Consider the following 18,165-nt stretch of genomic DNA (forward strand, 5'->3'; position numbering starts at 1 on the left):
CTGGTGTAGGTTTTGTGGGGCTGATGTAGGGTTTTGTGGTGCTGGTGTAGGCTTTGGTGGGGCTGGTCTAGGTTTTGTGGGGCTGGTGTAGGATTTTGTGGTGCTGGTGTAGGGTTTTGTGGGGCTGGTGTAGGGTTTGGTGGGGCTGGTGTAGGGATTGGTGGGGCTGGTGTAGGTTTTGGATAGCTGGATGCCCAGCACGGCAGATAGGCAGGAGTGTGCTCACGCCTGGTGTGGTGAAGATGCTACCACCACCCCATTGGATGCCCAAGGGCTTAGACTTCTTGTGCTGCAGATCTCCAAGTCAACCTTTGCTTTGAGCATCAGCACAGCCCAGTGCCAGAGGGGCCTGGCTCCATTCCCACCTGGATGCCCGCTTGAGGGCACCTTCTCCACCCCACTGTCTACTTTTGGAGAGGAAGGAGGGACACTGATTCAACACCCCTCCAGTCCTGCCAGCTTTGGGGATGAAGAGACATGTGGTCTCCTTTCTTGGCACGGGGGACCCAGTGGCGTCCAGATGTGAGGCATGAGCTGCTGACATTGGCGTCAGCGGGTGGGGACCCACCTATGTAAACACGTCCAGGAAGGCTCCCGTCCCTTTCCCACCCCGCGCTCACCTTCGGATCAGACCGGCCAGCCTTCGCCGATGCTCCGTCCCCAGGGCTCCCGGGGAAGGTACCGTACCGCTTGGCCAGTGCCGGGCACTCCTCTGGGCATTTCTCTCTCATTCTCCTCTTTTCTGCATGTAAACATGACTGTATAATTATCTCTGTGTAGAACTACCTAAGTAGTTATTTAAATATTTACTGATGTAATGATAGATCTCGGTGAGCAGAATGAAACCTGTCCCGGTCATGCTGGGAACCCAGCCAGAAGGATAGGAAAGCACTTGCAGTAATAACGCTTCCTTTTTTTCTTTATTTTCTGTTTTGTCTGTTATCTAAGAACAGTTGGCAAGAACGTGTCCAACCCGTTTGTTTCCTTATTTATCATGTTCGACTCTCTCTTCCCTTTTAACTATGTTTAGATCTTATTAGTAATAGAAAAACGGGCCATAAAGTCACATCCAAGCGTGGTATTTTTGCTTTGCAATTTGCTTTCTTGTCTTTGATATCCTTGTTTAGTTGATGTTGAGGTTGTTTTACCCTGGGGAGGGGTCTGGTGTCCAGGCAGCCAGGGCTGAGCTCAGCAGGACGCTTTAGTGATTTGGGGTGGCAGGTCTGCAGCACCGAGTTTATCTGGGCGGGGAGCCGGGATGGGTTTACACGGCGGAGGGAAGGGTTTGGCAGCAGTCCGTGGCCCTTCTCCCCGTTTGCACAACACTTGGGTCATGAAGTGGCCTCACTGTTATGGCTTTATCTGACCTGGCAAGTCAGAGGATCATCCAAAGCCAGGAGATTAGGAAATAGATGTGCCAGAGATGAGGGCTGGGATCTTCAGAGAGGTTTGGTGTCTTAGATGTCCTGGTTCAGATAAAGCGTCTTGTAAAGTCCTCGCTGAGCTTCACCCCAGCTCCTGCAAGCTAACCACTTGTCGAGATGCTGGATGGTGGGTTTAGGAGACTAGCGTTGCGTCCCTGGTAGAGCAGAGTGCAGAGTGGGAATCAGCACCCTGAGCAGATGCCACACCAAAGCTAAAGGTCCTTAGATCTGCTCACAAACATAGCAGCTCTTCCAGATCACCCACACATGGAATTAGCCACATGGTGGTTTAACGCAGTAAGGCATGACTTCTGCCCCAAGGCCAGTGTAGGACAGGGCAGTCTCTCCATGGTCACAGTGTATGGCCAAGGCTGTATGATGGAGCATCTTGAGAACCAGATAGAGTGTGGACCTGATTCAGGTACTTGGGCTGGATCCTGTGGGTCTCATTCCTGCAGCAATTTGTGGGGCATTTGCTCACTGCAAGCTCCTCATTAGGGTTGAGACATGGCTCCTCTAACCTGCACTTTGGCGGGCATATTACAGATATTTTTGGGGCGGTAAAGAAATGAAGATAACTTTGGACCCAGTTCTCGTGCTGGGCTTCTCCTGCACCCTTCAGCCAGAGCCAAGGGCAGTGGCAGAGCCTCCCTGGATTGCTCCAACCCACGTAAAGCTCATTTAAATCCTGGTGGGAGACTCCATCCTGGGGCTTGCTATGTGTAATGGAGCTGGCTGAACATCACCCTCCTGGCCAGGTATGCGCAGGTTGTCCCACCTATTGCGGTGGCTGTCCCTGTGTCTGACAGACGAGGTGTGTGGTGACAGAGATGAAACCGTCATTTTTCTTATTGCAATTGCTGCAAGAACAGTAAGAGTCAAACTCTGAGTCAGCAGCCTGTCTGTGCAGTTGCAAGGCATTTTCCACAAGAAAACCAAAAAACTATGTGCATTTGCAGGTATTTGCAAGAGGGGTTCGGTGGGGAAAGCTGGAAGAGGTGCTGAGCATGTCCTGCTTTGCTTGGGTGGAGCCACAGAGGACACAACTGCTCCACCTTTGCTTTGGGGGGCTGCTGTCTTTAACCTCAAGCTGTGTCTAAGATGTTCGTCCCTGTGCAGAGTTGCTGGCTGCTCCCACCCCCTTCCGTCTCCCCCCACTGACACTGTGAATAGGGTTTTCATGCAGCTGAAGAGTAGGGGAAAACGTTCCTCTCTGCTGCTCACTGCAAGCCAGGGACCTCACCCAGCAGCTCCCGAATGGAGCCCAGAAGCCGTGGCTGAGCTTCCAACCTCTGTTCCCGCTCCCCTCACTCCTGCCTCCTTTTCTTGGGGCTCTTTCCAGGCTCCCTCCTAATACACCATCTCTGGCCATCCACGGGTGTTAGGGAAAAAGAGGGGAAAAAACAACCAACCAACCAACCCACACCTGGAGCAGCCAAAAACGTGGCCACTTGACTTTTTTTCCAGCATTCCCCAAACTTTCCCATGCACCCCGACCTTTTTCCTCCACCTCTGCCTGCATTAACGTGCCGCTGCTCGGTGAACTGCAGATGGAGGAGCAGCCGCAGGGGCAACAGCGGGAGGAGGTTATGTGCCGTGAACTTTTGCATAGCCATTTTTGCCAGGGGACGGATTTCCTTTGATTTTTATTGGATTTTTTTTTTTTTTTCATTCTTTTGTACAAGTACAGGAAGGTCTATGGCAAGTCAAGCCTGGCGTGGCTTCACAGGGTTGTGCTGCAGGCCAGCCGGGGCTGGCAACGCCAGCTGGAAAGTTTATTGCTTCCTGTTATGAGAGCTCCGGGAGCCGCGGTGGCTTCGCAGGAGAGACGTGGGTAGCACCACCGCCAGGTACAGCCCCAACGGGTGATGGAGATGGCCTTTTATTCCCATTGCTTCTCCGGCCACTTCAGGAAAGGGAAGCAAATAGAGAAGGGAATAATTGCTCAATCTGACCTCTGACTATGGAGGCAGATGCTTTCTTTGGAGGAGGAACAGACGCAGGGGGAAAATGCTATAAAGGGCTTTGCTGAGCCGTGTCCCCAGGGCTCTCCGTGAGCCCCTGCTTGCCACCTTTTGGTATGTCAGCCTGTGTTATCTCACCAGCCTTGAAAACTTGGGCAGAAAGGTTCCTATCAGAAAAAATAGGTGGTTTTGCAAATACTGACATTTATCTTGAGAATGTGTCCCTCACAGTGAAATTTTCAGCTGGGAAGGGCTGGAATAAATCGCTTCTGCTCTCCAGCCTGGGTTTAAACACTTCCTCTGGGCTTTCGTACTTGGGTATTTAAATCTTTTTGTTATTTAACCATATTAGATTTTTTTTCTTTTTTATCATTTTCAAAGTGAAGTGCTTTTACCTTTCCGTGGTCATCACTCAGTGATATCCAAAGGAAACATTTCAGTGTTTTTCAGCAGAAATATTATTCATCCTGCTAACAGCACTGGCTTTTTGCTCTGCGAACCAATGCAAACTTAAGAGAAATTCTGTTTTCTGACTTATCTTCTAGGCTAACTGAGCTACAAGCGTCGTCCAAATTTCATGGCAATTCAGAGCCAGAGTTTATATTTTCAGAGTGCATGAAAGAAAGCAGCCTTTACCTTGTTTTCAAACATCCTTACATTATGCAGCCAAAATCCCCACGGGCTTTGGAAAAATGTGTGAGACCAGATTTTCTCCATTTGCTCCTTGCAAGAGCCAGAGACCAACCACAATGTCCTGATCCAGATCAAAAACCTTCTTGGGTTCACCCAACAAGCAGAGCTGGATGCAGAAAAAACCCCAACCCGCTGCCTAATAGTTACGAGACCTTGTCTCTGTCATTCAAATGACATGTTTGCGCTGGGGTTGTCATCACCACTGTCCTGAAAAGTCCATGCAGAGGTTTGTGATGAAGCAGATTTTGGCAACAGACACTGACACAGCTTTTTCTGCTGCCTGTAATGTTTTTTTTTAAAGAGAGTTAAGGTTTTGGCTGAGTTCTTATGATGCGAGCCCTGATTAGTCACAAGCCTTGGAAAACGCCTAAAGCTCTGGGTGACAGAGGGAAGAGGCGTCGAGAGGTGACCTGAAGAGGTGACTCCCAGCAGCAACCAGAATCATACAAGGTTTCACCACATCCATTCCCCCTCTGTCACCACCCTCTTTTTTTATTCCCTTTTCTCAATGCAAGTGTTAAATCCAGGACATGGGACGGTGCAGGGGTGGGGAGTGAAAAGGTGCCTATTACTGGTTTAGCCTGTACATTCATTTATGGCTAGAAAAGCTCTGTTTGCTCTCCAGTGTCTTCCCTGGGAGGAAGAAAACACAAACTGTTCATAACCGTGTGCATCCTCCTGCCATCCTCCATTATTTCCCACACAGCAGTGGATTTAGCATTCACACAAGCTGTTTGGACAGTGAAACCCCCCCGCCCCTAAAGCATGCAGGAGAAAATGTACGTTTCTGGCTCTGCCTCCAGTCTTCTGCCTCCTTCCCTGGGTGATGGTTTGATGATGGGAACCACTCGATCCCTGCCCGTGTGATGGCCAGACCTGCTGGGCAGGAGGCTGGAGCAGGAGCAGACGTTGCTTGCCTCGCCTGGAGCACGGATGCCCCAAAAAAACTTCTACCAGACGAGATTGCGTGTGTATAAATAACCTGCACAGTTAGAAAGCGAAGGGCCTGGAAGGGCTGCATGACCTGTGGGACAGGGACCGTGCTGAGCTGCCTTTTATCTTCAAGTTGCTGCCCGCAGTCCTGCAGAGCCTGGAAGTTGTTCTCAGCTAGTTATTTTTAAATAACTAATAATACTTCTCTGCAGCTCCATCCTGCACCCGCTGGAGTGGGTGGAAGTCTCACCACAGTTCTTTGATGGGAATGAGATCTTGGTGGCCATCCCTCAGGTCTGATGGATCTCACAGGGCTTTTCTTTTACAAATAGGTGGTGTGACGTGCTAGAAGCTGTGGGGTCCCCGCTTGAGGGGGGGATGCACCCAAGGACCATGCAGTGGCCCCTGCAGAGGTGTCCACAAGGTGACCCACTGCAGTGTCTCCAGGCTTGAAGGACCATGTGGGCAAGGAGGTCACTGCCCTGGCGTGCTGGAGGCCAAACCCAGCCCCGGGAACACACAGGGGTAACATGGCCTCAGCTTGCTGCACGTGTTCTCCCCCTCAGAGAGGTCCCAATGGGAGATCTCCAGGGAGGGTGGGCTGTTGCTGGAGGAGATCTCCAGCCATGGTGGTCTCCTTCAAAATGAGCTCCCTATTTCCCTGTGTCCTTTGAGAGTCTTGTCAATGTGGTATGTGCTTGAGTTGAAGCATGCAGCCAGGGTTGTGATAATCTAACTTCTTTAGAGGCTTATTCCCCAAAAATGCCTCCCAAAGCCTGGTTTCCCCAGTGTGGCATTTTCCCCTAAGGGTGTGTACATCCCTACGCCAGACTTAGCTGATAGGGCTTTTCCACTTCCTATCATAGCTGGCTACTTCTGAACAGTGAATTAACTTATCACCGTGTATGAGTAGTTTACAACTTAAAACCTTGAGGAAAGTTACTGCAATAGATCCAGAAATGCTACGGCAGCCGGAGACCCCATTAGATGTAATGAGGCTGTGTCACACAGCCGAGCTGTGGGCTCAGCAGAGGCCCATGTGCTCCTTGGCTCTCGCAGAGCAACTTTCAGCAGTACGGCTGAAGTGTTAGCCAGTGTGGAGTAGGGCAGTAGATGCTGCTGCTTGCAAAAGCGTTGGCGTGAGATGCTCCAGTGAGCCAGAATGGTCCCTCTACATGCCTTCAGCCACTTGGGGAAACCAGAGGTCTGACAGCAGGGTGAATATCCTGCTTTGTCAGGACCAGGGATGAAATTTCCTGATAAACCATACAGTTTCAAGCTTCCCCCTCTTGATCAAAATGTACATATTCCTGTGCCTTCTCCCCTCAGAGGCTGCATCTGGTTATTTTTGTGACTTCTTGGCTGCTGCTGTTGCTTCCTTCTCCTCCTTGCTGGCCCTTGGGGAGACTTTTGGCCTTGGCTGTCTATTTCCATCTCAGCAGATATCTGGAGCCCTGATCCCGCTGGGACGGCAATGCCAAAAGCTCCCCACAGATGGAGCAGGGATGAGAGGCAACCCTTGGACCATCAGGGTGGAGGTTTCCTTCTCCACTTGCCTTAGGCTTCGTGTACACTCCCATACTACTTCTTATTTCTTCTTGCTTCTGCAAAGGAGCCAAAAAGTCCCCGTGTGTGCTCAAAACCCTTCCCCATCCTTCATCCGCTCTCTGCTCCCATCCAGCAGCTTGGAGAGAGGCATCACCTCTTCAGAGAAAGCCTTGCCTGGGAGCGCAGCAAAGCAGGAGCTCCAGAGCGGGTTTTCTTGCTCGTGAGCCTTGCCTCTTTTTTTTTATTATTTTTCTTTTTCCCCAAGCAACCAAGGCACTTTTGACAAAATGTGTTTTCCACATGTTCCCTATTAGTCATGCTCTCTGTCTGACAAATCTGTTACCACTGCCACTAGCTGATGCTATTAATTTACTTCCAACCAGCTCAAGAGCTCAGCAGCTAAATTCCAGGCAGCGTTCCTCAAACCAGACCCGGCGTCTTGTTTGGATTTAAAACCAATGCCTCTTTCTTCCCCGGTAGATATACATAGCACCGTCCCTCCTTCTCCCAAGGTTGGGGAGGGAAAGAGGGGCCGGGAGCGGTGGTGGGATGGTGGCAGGGGTGCTGGCAGCTCGGGGGGGACCTCCCAGCGGTGGGTGCCGCAGAGGCGGGGTTTGACAGCACGTTAAATACTTCCCTTGAGCCCTGCTCTCTAACCGCTGGGGCATGGCTGGGCCGAGGCAGCAGGAGTTTATCTAGGGCAAGGCAGAGGGCTGGTGGCACAGGAATGTCGCCGGAGGAGGGAAAGCCTCTGCGAGAAGCACCATGTCTCTGTAAGTAGATTTTTTTCCATTGTTTTCCCTGCAGCTTAAGCAACGGTGCGGGAACCGTGCAGAAAGGACATCCAGCTAGCACAGACAGGTTTATTTATTTGTTCATTTCCTTTTGCTTATTTTAGACTCAGGTTTTAAAGTTTCCTCCGTTCCAACAGTTGTGCCTGCGATTGCACAGAGGGGCCAGCGGGTTTCGGGAAGTAACCGTGATGAGAACGTGGAGCCAACAGCTCATTCCTGTGCCTGGCTCCGCACAATTTTCATCACTCTAAGTGCTGCTGGTGGGTTGAGTGCTCCAACTCCTCCTTTGTAGCTGTTTCAAAGTGAAACTTGTACCCCACGTGCGTTTCATACGCTGCATGTCAGCTAGTCTGGAGGTGACGTGTGAAGCTAGATGAATGAATGAATGGATTTCAAAGCCAGAGGGATGGTGGGTCCTCTCATGCAACCTCTCCGGCAGGCAATTTAGCTACGTGAACTACCTAATCTACTCCGCCTACCTGCTGCAGATCCACACAGGCTGTTTTCCCCAGGGAGCTGGACTGTGTCACTTTCCCACTGCACAGAGGAATTAAGTCAGAAGCACACAGAAGATGTAAAAATCCCTTTTCTGTGCTTTGGCAGTTGGTGTGGTGAGGAGATGAGACAGTCTTTTCCCAGTACCATCTTATTCATGAACAAAAGCGATGTGAACAGATCCCTCCTTGGAAGCTTGTTTGCCTTATAATTGATTCCAAAATAGAACGATGTACTACACCCCCCACGCCCCACCCCACCCCCCCAAGCAATTAGAGGCATTGACATCTCATAGCATAATCTTTCTAGCCAGTGAGTCACAAAAAAGCACTGGAAGTTACCAAACTGATTGTGGGAAGGTTTTTAAACTCATTTTCTTCAGCTCCTGCTTTCAGATACAGTGCCAGGAGAGTGGGTGGACACACAGGAGTGTAATGTCAAGGTGTGATCATACACAGAGGCAACAGCGGGGTCCCAGGGATGCAGAAACAGGTTGAGGCTGTTTCCGGCAGATGTTCCGGCAGATCCAGATGTGCATGGGGGGCTGAGCCGCAGTGTTAATGGCAGGACTGACAGCTCAGGCTAGTGGCTGGTAACCAGATATCGTCTTCTCAAAGGAATAACCCGCCACTTCTGTTGTTATGCATTTTCTTTCCATTTCCTTGACTCAGGAGGTTTGTGAGTCTTTTGAACCAGTGCTGCCAGGTGCTCCTTTCAAAAATGTATCTCCCAGAGGAGACAGTGGGTGCTTTGTTAACAGCCCTGACTAATAGCAGATCAAAACTTGAATATTTACTCAAAAAGCCATCATTACCTTGGTCACACCTTCCCTGCTGCAGCAAACAGCTGTTGGGAGGTGAGTCTGAGCTTTGGGAATTGTGTCCTTGAGTTACAATTGCAAAATGGAAAATTATCCTCAGTATAGAGCTCATAAACCCTTTGGGTGAGCCCTGAAGTTATAGATGAACTGCTCTACAGGGCACTTGAAGCCCCTGTTTCAGAACAATTTGGGGCTTGTGTCTAATTGGGAATGCTCACGGGAGGTGGTAGGCAGCTGAACACCCGCATGGGACCAGCCAGGCTGGGGCTGATGTGTGCTTGGCCCAAGCCCCAGCCCTGCCTTGGCTGGACCCGGATGCTCCACAGACAGATGCACCGTGTCCCACAGTGGGCCATCGCTGCGCACAGCGGGGTCTTCCCTTCCCAGCCCCCTGTCAGCTGGAGCTTGGCTGAGTGCCCAGATGAATCCTGCAAATCATTTAACGCCCCATTTTGCCCATATCAGAATGGGGACACAAAGCAGAAGAAGGGTTAAAGACACTTTAGAGTGTATCCACTTTAAAGAAGCAAAAAAGCCGCTCAAAGGGGATGCTTTCCCATCTCACCCCTGAATAAACCCGATTTCCTTAATAAATAAAGGTCTATGGGGACCGCTTTCCACGTTCTGCAGTGGCTGAATTGTCCTATCTGCAGCAGCATTTCTGTACTGACCATAGGGTCCGAGGCACTGCTTTTGCGGCAGGAGATGGGGGTTCTGGTCCCAGCAGCTTTGAGGGCTGTTGTTTTTCGCCAGGTGAGTTAAGGGCAGAGAGGAGAAGTTCCACGCCTCTTCTTCTGGCTCATTACCCAGCCTGGAGTAAGCTGTTTCTTTGCTCTCTGCCTCAGTTTCTCCAGCTACAGGACAAGAATAACACCATCTGCAGAGTGCTCCCACAGTCTGTCTGGCGTGTGAAGACTTGGGGGTTTGGGTTCGCAGAGGATTTGTTTGATCTGGAAATAGCAGGGTTAGAAAATTCCATCTGCCTGCTCTTGAGAGCCCTCAACAGCGGAAGAATTTCGCTGTATCTTGAGCCTTGGACCATGCTGCTACCTCCTGGGTCAGTGTGAAGGCAAGCACGGAGCAAACCAGCATTGTTTGGCTCCTGTCCTAAGAAGCAGTGTGAGCAAAATCACATTCCAGAAAGGCTTGATACGGAGAACAGAGCAAGGCACACTTCCTTGCTTGCTCCCATGTGGGGCTGTGCCCATGGCTGGTGCTGGTGGCTGCTCCCACCCTGCACCTGGCACAGGTGACAGGCTCAAAGCCCAGCTTGTGCCATAGAAACCCTAGGGCATAATTTTGTGTCTCCATATAAAAGCGGTGCAAAGCCAGGTTAGGACCAGGCTCGTGTCTCATGGCATCATTTTCCCTCCTGGATATCTACCTCCACACAGCCATGCTCACCTGAGCATCATGGAGGGGTAGCTTTGATGTCCATACTCTTTCAACATATGGAAAACAGCTCCTTTCTTTTCCTCTGCGTGATCATGGAGGATCGTGGAGGACCACAGGGGAGTAGCCTGTGCTGGGCCAGCTCCTGCTGAGCCATGACACCCCATTGCCATGTGCTACCCCACACTAACTCGCTCCTGTCCATGCTCATGTGCTTGGCTCCTGCGTCTGCCACCAACACCTCCACTCTTTGCTTCTGGGTGCAGTGGTTGGCATCAGTTCATGGGTGAGATTTAGGCTCGCAGATGCCTAATTTACTGCCTGCCATCAGGTGTCTGCGGGGAAACAAGATGGGTAAACTCCACAATGAGATGGAGGCTGATTCAGAGGAGGGATGCAGGGCAGCAGAAAGGATGAGCCCGTTCTCTGCTGCCCTGGGGTGAGACCCCCACTGTTCTCCACCGCAGTGCTCTGTGGGTCTGGGTTCTTTCCCTGTTCCTCTCATCTCCAGGTATCTGTCAGGGCTGCTGCCAGTCAAGCAGTGAAATTGGCTCCTGCCTTTAACGATGCATGGGGTCACCCAGGGAGCTCGGGATGAGGCCCCGTTGCCAGTTAAGCTAAACAGCAAATGGTTATTACAAGCTCTTCCTCCCCAGCTGTCCAGGTCTTCTAATAAATGCATGGTTCTCTCTGAAAGCTTTTCAAGGTTTATTTTTAAAGCAGTCTGCATTTGATTAAACATTTGTTTTGTTTTGTTTTTTTCAAAAGGAACTTAAAAGGGCCATCGGCCTGTAAACATAAATATTCCCATTCTTTTGCTGATTCTTTGCATTTTTCTGGGTTTGCTAATGAAAGATATTTCAGCAGTGCAAGTCTCTGCGATGGGGGCAGCATCCTTTACTCCCGCTTGCAGCTCAGGCACTGAAGCCCATGGCGTGCAAGCAAGTTAAGCACCTTTTTGTGCTCAGGTGGATTTCATGGTGCCTTGCATTCACTTATACAGTCACCCAAACCCTTCTTGCAGCTGAGCAATGTCTTGAAACAGGCAACAAAGTGGGTAACAGCGAATCTAGTAGGTGCTGTGGCTTGTTGTGTTATTGATCTGTGTTTATCTAGTGCCACCAGGTATCCCTGCCTCCGATTATGGTGGTGTGGCGCGTCCCCACACTGGCCGTGGCATGTCCCCGATGCTCCACTCTCCTGGGCAGCCCTGTGTCATGGTCCCTTACAAGTCCTGGGGAGATGGGTGGCAGCCTCTTGGAGATAAAATGACTTCATCTGTCACAGATGTGCCAGTGTCACAGCTGTGTCGCTGACTGCAGCCACCGACGTTGACTCACGGCTATGTTTTTTATTTCCCTGTCATCCTGCAGGTTATAACTGAGTAGCCCTTATGACCAACATGAGCTGGAGCTTTCTAACCCGCCTGCTAGAAGAGATTCACAATCACTCCACCTTCGTGGGGAAGGTCTGGCTCACCGTGCTCATCGTCTTCCGCATTGTCTTGACAGCGGTGGGGGGAGAGTCCATCTACTCTGATGAGCAGAGCAAGTTCACCTGTAACACCAAGCAGCCTGGCTGCGACAACGTCTGTTACGATGCCTTTGCGCCGCTGTCACACGTTAGGTTCTGGGTCTTCCAGATCATCATGATATCCACCCCTTCAGTCATGTACCTGGGCTATGCCATCCACAGGATCGCCCGGTCAGCAGAGGAGGAGAAGAAGTTCAAGGGATTCAAGAAGAAGAAGCAGTTTGCTTTGAACTGGCAGGCAGTGCGCAACATGGAGGACCCGATGGAGGCTGACGAAGAGGAGCCCATGATCTCTGACGACACAGCAGAACAGGAGAAAGCCAAAGCCAAGCCCAAGAGCAAAGAGCCACAAAAGCACGATGGGAGGAGGCGCATCCAGCAAGAAGGACTGATGAAAATCTACGTCTTCCAGCTACTTACCAGAGCTTCGTTTGAAATTTGCTTTTTGATAGGGCAGTATTTACTCTACGGTTTTGAGGTAGAAGCCTATTATGTCTGCAACAGAGTCCCCTGCCCTCATACTGTGGACTGCTTTGTGTCCCGGCCAACTGAGAAGACCATCTTTCTCCTGGTGATGTACGTTGTGAGCTGCCTGTGCTTATTGCTGAACATGTGTGAGATGTTTCACCTGGGGTTTGGGACCATCCGAGATGCCATTCGCAGCCGGAAAATCAACAGCTTTAGGCAGCCTCCCTACAATTATGCCTACCCAAAGAACATCTCCTGCCCTCCTGAGTACAACCTGGTAGTGAAATCGGAGAAGTCCACCAAGATCCCCAACAGCTTGATGGCTCACGAGCAGAACTTGGCTAATGTTGCTCAGGAGCAGCAGTGCACCAGCCCGGATGAGAACCTCCCGGCAGATTTGTCCACACTTCACAAACACTTGCGAGTGGCCCAGGAGCAGTTAGACATAGCGTTTCAGAGCTATGGCAGCACCCAGGGCAACACGCAACCTTCTCGAACCAGCAGTCCCGCCTCAGGTGGCACAATGGTAGAGCAGAACAGGGCCAACACCGCCCAGGAGAAACAAGGTGCTAAACCCAAGGCCTGCTTAGAGAAAGGGAGCTCAAGCAGTAAAGATGGAAAGACCTCTGTATGGATATAGCTTCGTCTAAAAGGAGAAAGGGCATCGTAAGCGGGGTTTTTATTTTGGTTCGTTTCTGTTTTCGGTATCGTCTTGCATTTGTTTCACAGGGCACAGGCGCAATTCTTATACGCAAGTCAAAAGAGAAAAGGAGTTTCAGACCAATTTAGTGTTGTCTTCCAGTGCATTTACAAAAGCCATTTCTTCCCTGTTTCCAACACGTTCTCCAGCTGGAAACCTCCACTGAGCAGTAGCAAACCCCCCTGCATCTCCCACCCCTATGGTCACCACTGGAACCCCCAGCAGAGACTGGACAATGTGCTGTGATGGGAAGCGGAGCTGCTGGTGGCTCAGGAAAGAAGTCAGGCTGACAGCAAGCAGCTCCCCTCCTGCGTGACAAGGCTAGAGGTCTGACAGTGTTTAATTACTAAATATCCTTAATCAAAATTAATTTCTGATCCCTTGATAAGAAGAGGAAACAACTGACATATTGCATGAACCTTCAGGACACACTTACAGCTGATGTCCTGCCTGAATTGTTAGATGCTCTAGTAGGCATTGCTGGAAACAAAGGCATCATTTGATGCCACAAGCCACGAGCCGGCACCCACATCAGGTTATGGGGCAGAAACATAGTGACTGTGTTACATGGAGAGACCTAAAAGCATAGCACAGTGCTGAAGAAGGTTTTCATCTTTTATTCCTCTGCTTCGAAGCAAAAAGCAAATACATCCAAACATTATGCAGCAGGAGCAAGCAGTGACACTGCATCATACCAGTGCCTGTGTAGCGCTTGCTACAGATGCACTGGGAATTGTTGCAGTTAGTGTTTTTAACAAACTACTGTTTCACATCATCAGAAAGTGCCTTTATGCAACCAGGAAAACAAAATCATAAAGGGTTTAGACTTCTTTATTCGCTGAATTCTAGTAGAGATTGGAAGATCAGCATCGGCAAATTTGTTTTTCTGTTTAATCAAACCCTTATAAATAGTGGCAGATGGCAGATCTATGCATAGTGTGTCTGTGATGTGTGTGTGTACATGTATGTATATATACAGACACATATGAACATGTGTGTGTGAATATAGACCTAGGAAAAAATATATAAATATAATATCAACCCTCTGGTAATTTTACAGCCTTTCACCTCTCCTGGAAAAACCCAGCTGGCCCAGGACTGTGGCTGATCTCTTCCTGGAGCAGTCTGTAGGCTTCTGGCCTACAGCCTCACCTGGGGAACTGGCCGTTTTCACACACTTGCTTGTCTGGCTTCAGTGGGGACAGGACCAGGACAGTAGCAGGAAGCTTTTCCCTAGTTTATGGGGAGCTTTTTTCAGCTTGGCTTGGTTTTAGGGTGGTTTTCATGCAGCTACAGGAGTCTGGGGGCATTTTAAAATTGAGCTGCAGAGCTCCAAGGGTCCTGCTAGTGTTGAGGATGTGCTTTGTTGGGTGGTTTCATCCCATGTCTCTTGCACATCTGCAGAGCTGTGGCTTTGTTCCCCTCCCAGTAACACAAAATAGAAAGAATACATCATCACTGGGAGCAGAGGGAGCATCTCCTGCCAAATGGTAGAGGCTGAAACCAGTAACTGCCCCATTCTGCCATGTATCAGAGCAGGTCTGATCCCTGAGATGTTCCTAAGATGCTTGTGGCTTGGCAGGTGCTCTCACGACCTCTGAAGAGTCCAATGGTTGATTCACCACCATGGAGAACCCAAACAGGCAGAGCCTTGAAGATCAAGCCTAACACAAAAGAGGTAAATCCTCACTGAACACAGCGCTGTCCCTGTGCCAAGCTGTTCCTTTGGGGCTGTGCCAGCCACCCAAAGTCACATGCAGGTCCCTGTGCCAGTATTTCTTATCCATTGGATCTACGTGACTTCCTGCTGGGCATCTTTCTCATGTCCTTAAGATCAGTCCCTGAAAGCCTTGAGGCTGCCCGTTCTCCAGGTGGCCAGGCCCTTTGGTCATTCTGGGGAACACACAAAGAACTTGGGTATGGCCTTGACGGAGCTGTGCCATGCCATTAGAAAACAGCGCTGGCAGCGAAAAAGTAGGTTTAAAAAGAAAGCAAAGAAACATTGTACGAGATATTCAGCTGCAAATATTCAGTACAGCTTTGTGTAACAGCCTAGGGAACACCTTCAGGCTTGTTCCTGGTCCTGCTGAAGGCATTGGTAAAATGCCTGGAGTGCCACCTGCTCTTGCTGCTAGAGATCTTCCCCTCAAAAATGGACAACAACATCCAGGAGGAGGATCAGTGCATCCCCCCAGCAGCAACGGTCAGTAGTAACACACACACACACGGCATGTTACTGCCGTGAATTTTGCACAAAAGGCTCAGAAAGTTCACACCACAGTGGTGGGGAGGCAAACATATCCAGCTGCGCTGTTTGTCCTTGTCCCACATGCGGGAACGTGTTCTCCTGAGCTGGGGCTGTGCCAGGCAGTGCAGGAGAGGCTGGTTGCTGATGGTGCTGCTGTCACGAAGATGATTGCATGCAGGTCCACAGCCCAGGGCTGCTGTGGAGGAGAGCAGAGAGCAGAGGTGCTGGTGGGTGGAAATTTGTGCCCTATTAATTACAAGGCACAAGCTTGTTCTCCACACCAGTGTGACTTCTCTTTTACTGCCAGTCCTGTGTCCCATGGGAAACAGTGTGTATTTACAAGGAAGGATGGAAACTCTGAGGAGAGTGATGGTTGGATGCTGCCTGGGTTTTTCTGATTCCTTTTTGATGAGCAGCAATTCTTCCCATGCAATGCTGGAAGGCACTATCCTGTGCAGTCCATATTTCAGATTTCTCCTGCCCGTACCAGTGATACCTCCCTCAGCCCCAGACATGGCCTGAGCGTTTCCTGATGACTCAGACCAGCCCCTTGGCTCCTGCTGACCTGCAGATTCACCAGTGAGCCAACAAACACAGGGATGTGCCTCCCTTGCTCTTGCTTCAGGAAACCATCTTGGCAAACACCTCACTGTGGGGAAAGCGCAGGGCGATTTTAAGCCAGAAGCCCCAGAACCTGGTCACAGAGACCTGATGGACTCATTAAATCCATTTTATACTCCCTGCCCCAGTGATACAGCTGGTCAGTGCCCAGTAAGAGATCCCAGGGCTCCACGGCTGCAGGTTCAGAGACAGAGCAAGAGGGCTGGAAAGGACCACGATCCTCTTGCCAAGTTGCCACCATCAAATGACTCCTTAATGGCCAACATGAACTCCTCTTGCTGCAGCCCCTGGTGTCTCCTCTCCTCAACAGACAGAGAAGATCTTATGCCTTTAACATCTGCAGAAGCTTTTGGGTCTTTGAAGACTGTTTTCCTCAAGTCTGCTTTAAACTATACAACTCCAGCCTCATCAACCTTTCTCCAAGGGCTGCTTTTCTAGTATGGTTTTCCTTGGTGTCTTTGAACTACCACCAGCCAGTCCACATCTTCCCAGCAGTGTGGCAGTGCTGGTCCTTGGGCCACCTTCCCCTTCTGCTCCTCTTCATGTGCCCATCTGCCACTCTGGTCCTCCCCCAAAACCCATCTTCTGCAGGCATGGCAATTGCTCCCCTCTTCAGATGTCTGCTTGTACAGTTGGGATCTTCCTGCCCTCCTCCAAACTGCCTTTTTATTTTCATGCCACAGACCCGGTGCACCAAGGGGGTCTTGAATGATGTCAGTCCTGCAGCAGATTTGCAGCCTCCTCCTGGCTGGTGTCACCATCACATTTAATATACACACACCGTTTTCCATAGTGAGAGTCAATAATCGCAATATTGACGACTACTCCAACCAGGGCAGACTCTTGGGTGATCAATACAACCTCCTCGTCAGGCAGGGAGACAGGGTAACCACTCTCTCAGCTGTCCTAGCCAGCCCCGCTCATCTATCATGCTTGCAATACTTCCTTGCATAAAATGCTTTCTGAATGGGAGCTGATCTTGCTTTCCCATGTTTTCCAACCATTTTGATAGGGACAGAAGCACAAGGGAACATTCCCAGTGGCACTGCTCCGGTGTCAAGGGCTGCCTGGGAGAGATGCAAAGTTGCCTGCAAGATCCCAGCCAGCCTGGAGGACACCACTGACTCCTCTGATCCTGGGGAACAGGAGCCGCACACAGGAGCCAGCCTGAGTCAGACAGCCCTAGAAATAAAAAGGGTTATTATTATTATTACACATACTGAGTTGCTCATTTCTCCTCTTCCTCCTCCACTCCCTGGCCTCTAAAGCCTTTGTATGATATCATGTCTTTCCATCAAGTCACTGCCACAAAGGCGACCAACATACAATAATATCTCTGCAGGAGTGACTCCTTTCAGGACAGGAGCAAAATTCTTCTTTTATTGTGTCAGTTTGGGAAGGAAAAGGATAGAGAGGCAAAACATGCATAACCACAAGCAAAATCCCCATCACAATCATTACAAACTAAACTGACAGCTTGCTGAATTTCAATTAGATGACAGGCAATGTCAGCCACGGAAGAAATGCCAGTAGTATAATTAATGCTTTGCTTTTTTTTTTTACAGGTTAGTAGTTTTGTTCACACACAAGACGGGTTTAGCTTTGTAGCTGAACTAATCCTAAATGTTGACTCTCCCACTAAACTTGGTTGGATGAAGTGCCCACACTTATATTTCTATTCTTACCATTCAGGGCCAGGAATGCCCCACGTAAAAGCCAGATTACCTTGTTGCTTGCATTGCATTCCACTGGGAAATACTTGAACTTAACTCAAGGCCATAACCAGTTTGTGCTGTTACAAAGTTTCTGGGATTGTTATTTTTTTGTTGTTCATTTTTTTATGTACTAACTGTATTTGTACTAGAAATTTTTTGAGGTTGAATCTGTAAGTATTCTTCAGTGTAAATGTTACATCTGGACTGTAGTTAGAACATTAAACACTGGTCAAAAGAGAAAGATACATCAGTCCAACTCCTCAACTGGCTATTCCACATCCATTACTAATAAAACAGAATAAAACTTAGGTTTTGTTACAGTATGTAAAGCGTGTGACATTTCCATGAGAAGGGTGCTGAGTGTTGATAAAAAGGAATTCTTCTCAACCTATTATTTGCCTGTTTTAGCCATGTAAGAGTTCTATTTTCCCGGATATGGCTATAAATCACTGCAAAATATTTTTGCCTTAAGAAGTAGTTGACCTTCTAGTTGTTTGGGACGTGTTGTCTCTCTGATGAATCACTGCCTAGAATTCCTTCAGGCATGGAGCTGAAACTGCTTAGGAAAGCCTGCACTTTTAGAAGCAAGAAACCTTTGCAGAATCTGGGAGAAACTGATGATTCAAGCTGAGAAACGATGGGAAAGCACTTGTGAGAAAGCCTGCCTTTCCGAAAAACTTCAGTCTTTGCTCCTCCCATTAAGCAACAGTATCCCTGTCCAGTTTTCAGGAAACAAATCCTGGACAGAAACGTGGTTTTTCTGTTTTTCTGGCAGTTGTGGTATCTTTACAACTTTTTTGGCATGAGCAGGACCAGC

The 18,165-nt window shown here is 49.5% G+C and overlaps 1 protein-coding gene across 6 annotated transcripts in view; it reads left to right on the plus strand.

Annotated features, from left to right (window-relative positions):
* The window catches only part of GJC2 (gap junction protein gamma 2), a 38,304-nt gene extending 20,633 nt beyond the window's left edge, over nucleotides 1-17,671 (plus strand). For 4 of the 6 annotated variants that reach the window (XM_027809885.2, XM_055710128.1, XM_027809884.2 and 1 more), the window contains one exon: nucleotides 11,437-17,671. In XM_027809885.2, the coding sequence (XP_027665686.1) occupies nucleotides 11,457-12,704 (1,248 nt within the window). In that variant the 5' untranslated portion in view covers nucleotides 11,437-11,456 and the 3' untranslated portion in view covers nucleotides 12,705-17,671. Of the gene's footprint in view, nucleotides 1-34; nucleotides 679-7,145; nucleotides 7,336-11,436 lie in introns of those variants that run through there. The other 2 variants (XM_055710129.1, XM_027809886.2) reach the window with 2 other exon arrangements.
* Nucleotides 17,672-18,165: the final 494 nt, after the last annotated feature.

The sequence above is a fragment of the Falco cherrug genome, chromosome 4 (genome assembly GCF_023634085.1).
Source record: "Falco cherrug isolate bFalChe1 chromosome 4, bFalChe1.pri, whole genome shotgun sequence".
In the NCBI taxonomy this organism is placed as follows: domain Eukaryota; kingdom Metazoa; phylum Chordata; class Aves; order Falconiformes; family Falconidae; genus Falco; species Falco cherrug.